This window comes from Dipodomys ordii, unplaced genomic scaffold (genome assembly GCF_000151885.1).
Source record: "Dipodomys ordii isolate 6190 unplaced genomic scaffold, Dord_2.0 Scaffold15, whole genome shotgun sequence".
Lineage (NCBI taxonomy): Eukaryota > Metazoa > Chordata > Mammalia > Rodentia > Heteromyidae > Dipodomys > Dipodomys ordii.
In genome coordinates, this window is record NW_012267231.1 from 372,307 (window position 1) to 376,683 (window position 4,377).

General features: G+C 58.6%; 1 protein-coding gene across 1 annotated transcript in view; it reads left to right on the forward strand.

Annotated features, from left to right (window-relative positions):
- The window catches only part of LOC105982410 (chromosome unknown open reading frame, human C15orf26), a 21,396-nt gene extending 19,550 nt beyond the window's left edge, over window positions 1-1,846 (forward strand). Inside the window, exons 4-5 of the mRNA XM_013012000.1 lie at window positions 1,236-1,309; window positions 1,596-1,846. Coding sequence (XP_012867454.1) covers window positions 1,236-1,309; window positions 1,596-1,791 — 270 coding nt within the window. The 3' untranslated portion in view covers window positions 1,792-1,846. The remainder of the gene's footprint in view (window positions 1-1,235; window positions 1,310-1,595) is intronic.
- Window positions 1,847-4,377: the final 2,531 nt, after the last annotated feature.

The window sequence follows — 4,377 nt, forward strand, 5'->3', positions numbered from 1 at the left end:
GAGGTCACAGGGTCAGCGTGTGCTTCCTGACCTGTCTCCTGTCCACTGTGTGAGGTCACAGGGTCAGCGTGTGCTTCCTGTCCTGTCTCCTGTCCGCTGTGTGAGGTCACAGGGTCAGCGTGTGCTTCCTGTCCTGTCTCCTGTCCACTGTGGGAGGCCGCAGGCTCGGGGAGCTGCTTCCTGTCCTGTCTCCTGTCCGTTCTGGTCCTCAGCCCTGGCCCGGGGCTCCGAGCCTGAGGCCTTGCTGTGGCTCCGTGCAGAGGGCAGCTCTGGGTCAGCCAGGAGCGTTGGCGGGTTGGGGCCCATGTTCTGTCTGTGTTCAGTCATGACTGCCAGAGCCCACCGTGGTCACAGAAGCTCTGTTGATGACTGGTGGGATGACTCTCCTCTCAGGGGGTGTGGCAGTGGGGCCAGGCTCGCCGCCAGTACCAGGGCTGCTGCTGTTTCTGACGCGGCACTTAGCTTGTATGAGACGGGATTTTAGAACAGCATGGTGCCGCACGCCTGTCCTCTCAGCCCTGGGAGGCGGGGCGTCAGGGCTGAGGCTGCACAGAGACCCTGTCTCAAAAAATACTTAATTATAAATACATGCTCCCTTACAAAGTCAGAGATCAAAACTCACACGAAAAGTACCACAGCTCTACCTTCCAGAGACAACTAGCGTTGCTGATTATTTTTCTCTACTGCGTGTGCGTGTTTCCTTCTCTTCCTTGTTTTTATAAAACAGGGCATGAAGCCGGGCGCTGGTGGCTCACGCCTGTCATCCTAGCTATTCAGGAGGCTGAGATTTGAGGATCACAATTCAAAGCCAGCCTGGGCAGGAAAGTCCATGAGACTCATCTCCACTAAACCACCAGAAAACAGGAAGTGGCGCTGTGGCTCAAACGGTAGAGCGTTACCCTTGAGCTGAAGAGCTCAGGGACAGCGCCCAGGCCCAGAGTTCAAGCCCCACAACCAACCAAAAACATAAAACAGGGCATCATAAATGTACTTGTGCTCATTTTATAACACCAAATCTCACGTTGTCAAAGAGCCTCTCGAATACAACTTTGAATAATTACTGTATCATATGGATGATATCTACCATAATGTGCTTCATCAAAGCTAAGCTATCCCATGGATATGTGTGCGTCTATTATGTTAAAATTAACATTAGTATCTTTTCAAGTGTTTGCTTACAGGGGATGGAGGCCTTAACACAGAACGCTAATAGCACTCTTGTTTTATCGCTAAAGGCAAACAGAAAACTGGTCCTCTACCATCGCTATACGAATCGAGCGCTGGTGGCCCATCGGAACCTGTTCTTGAGGTACTGCAGGGAACAGCGAACGTCACAGGAGATGTGGGTGTGAATGTGGGCGAGGTTCCATTAGAGACTGCGTGTGCGCGTGTGTGCACTCATGTGCGCACACATGCATGCGCACGCACACACACCTGCACGCACACATGCGCGCGCACCTGCATGTGCGCACGCAGGCACGCACTCACGCACACACATCCTTGGAGGTTGAAGGGTCTGTGGAAGCCAGCCTCATGGGTGCTCTTAAGAGGGAACTAAAACTCAGTGAGACCACTCAGTTCCTCTCCTGCTCTAGGACCTACTTTGGAAAAGAAGTTGAGGTTGCAGCTCACACGTATCTGGATTCACAGAGAGTGGAAAAGCCAAAGAACGTATGGCTTTTAGTGACTGCGAGCCCCAGGGATGACGAGGCCACCATGCTGGACGTGGCCAAGCCCAGGGCCGAGGACACCCGTGCTGTGGAGCAGGCCATGGGCCTTGGCCCGCAGTGACGTGCGCCCCCCGCAGTCGTGTTCTTTCTGACCTTGCTCTCGCCAAATACAGCTTCCAACCCGAGACCTGGTCATGCCTCGCCGTGTCTATGTGCAGAGGCACAGGATGTGCTGGTGGTGGGGTTGAGGCTGTGTTGGCAGTGCTGTTAGCAGTGAGCATGCACTGCTCACACCAGGTACCTGGTAGGCCCAGGGAACCAAGGAGGGAGCAGGCCTGTGCCAGGGGAAGAGGCGCAGGAGGCCACGGCACACTCCACACCGTCGCCACGGGGAGCAGGGCAGGGAGCTCAGGGAGCAGGCCTGTGCCGGGGGAAGAGGCGCAGGAGGCCACGGCACACTCCACACCGCCGCCACGGGGAGACGCAGGGCAGGGAGCTCAGGGAGCAGGCCTGTGCCGGGGGAAGAGGCGCAGGAGGCCACGGCACACTCCACACCGTCGCCACGGGGAGCAGGGCAGGGAGCTCAGGGAGCAGGTCTGTGCCGGGGGAAGAGGCGCAGGAGGCCAACGGCACACTCCAGGCCGCTGCCACGGGGAGACGCAGGGCGCTCGGGTGAGAGAGGCCAGGGCCGGGCTGGAAAATGCTCGTCCACACTTAGCCCAGCACAGAGCCGGAGCAGGGGAAGGAAGGCTGGCCTGGGGAGGAGTGGGGACGGGTGAGTGGAGGGTTCCAGTGGGGCGTGGGGACAGCAGGGCTGGACACACACGTGCGTGTGCGTGTGCGTGTGTGTGAACAGAAGACCGTGCGTATTCCACTGGCAAAGTCAGCGTTTCCTGATGCTAGCCGGAGCAGGCGCTTTCCTCTTTCCTCTCCATTTGTTCTTTCCTCCTCTTCTCCCCTCGCCTCTCTTCCTTTCCCTCTTTTCTTTCTGGAACAGGTCCTCACTGTGGAAAGAAGGCAGAAGACTGGAACCGGCAGTTACGAAAGGAGTAACTCAGTCTCCAAGAAGCATTCCAAAACACATTCAAACAAAGACAGTGACTGACGGGCCTCCCTGGCTCCTCCCCGCAGAGGACCCAGGCCCTCGCCCTGGTGGGAAAGGGCAGAGCTAAGCCTGGGGACAGTCCACCAGGCAGAGAGGAAGCCAGGACTTTCTCCCGACCATGTGGTTCCCCAAATGGCCACAAGAGGGCGGCGCCTAAGCCCAGCATGGAATGCTCAGTGGCTGCCTTACCTCGGTTCCCAAAAGGGACATTTGTGGAGGGAGGAGTCACCGGCACCTGGCTCTGAGGTCGGTTCAGTTTTTCTTCATGAAAGAAGCAGTGTGTGGCGCATGGAAGAGCAGCTTTGCCAGGTGCCGTGGCTCACGCCTGGCATCGCAGCTCCTCACTCAGGAGACTGAGTTCTGAGGGGTCAGTCTGAAGCCAGCCTGGGCACGAGAGCCCATGAGACTCTCATCTCCAATTAACCATCCAAAAGCCAGAAGGGTGCTATGGCTCAAGTGGTAGAGCGCTAGCTTTGAGCAAAAAAAGCTCAGGGTCAGGGACCAAAGCCCCAGGATCTATACAAAAGAAAAGAGAGGAAAGGAGGGGGGGAAGGAGGGGGGGGGAAGGAGCGGGGGGGGGAGGGGCTGTTTTAACTGGCATTCAGAGTATGGGTAGCCAGGGGGTTCAGTTTGGGGTTTTTACGGACATTCCTTCTGGTGTCTGGAAATAGTGCCCACCACCAGGAGTCGGAGAAGCGACACCAGAGTCCTGTGCGTGGACACGCTGTGGCCGAGGCCGTGGTCCTCACCAGCCCCAGGTCTCTGCCGGCCCCGCTTTCTCCCAGAGCGGTCTAGAAGATGAAGTGAACTGAGCCCGGTGCGGCACGGATGGGAGGGGAGGTCACAGGTCTGGGCTCCAGCGCAGCATCAGACAGCTCAGCACGGATGCCTGGCTTCCCGGACACGCCATGCGCGGATCCGTGGCACGAGGAATGCCCACGAGCTGCCTGCCTGCCTCCCAGCAGAGGCCCGGCGCTGGCCCTGGCGCCGGCCCGTCCTGCGGTCCTCCGCCCTGTATCGCCTCTGCACTGTGTTATGGTTGGCTGGTGGGGGCCTGACGGAGCCTCTGCCAGACATCTGCTCCTGCTCCTGTGTGAACTCCGGGCGGCAGGAAGTGCCCCGCCCTGTCCCACACCGCCAGGCCCCGAGGTGCCACACCAGGACGCTGCTTGGAGGCCGGGAGGGGGCCCGAGCTGTGCTCAGTTCCTTCTCTCCCTTTGTGGGTCGACGTGACTCAAAAGAGACCTCTATGGCCAGTGCTCTGGGCTAGCGACATGTGGAGAGCGGCCAGAGGAAAGAAGGAAAGTCAGAGGCCCCTGGACACAGGCGGAGGAGAGCGGCCATTACCTCCAGATGGGTAGAGGAAGGAGACAGGGCAAGAGCGGCAGCTTGAGAGGAGTCCACGTGACCAGGAGAGACTCCATGAACAGCGTGGTGACAAACATCCCTGTGACTCCCAAAGAGCCGGGCCCACATCTCTGCTGTCCCCACAGGGACACATTGGAGGGGACCCCCCAAACTCCCTGGAGACCCCATTGGACAGAAAGACCAGGCCAAAGGGAGGAGATGCAAGTCCTCCATCTTGGCTGGCAGACAGAGAAC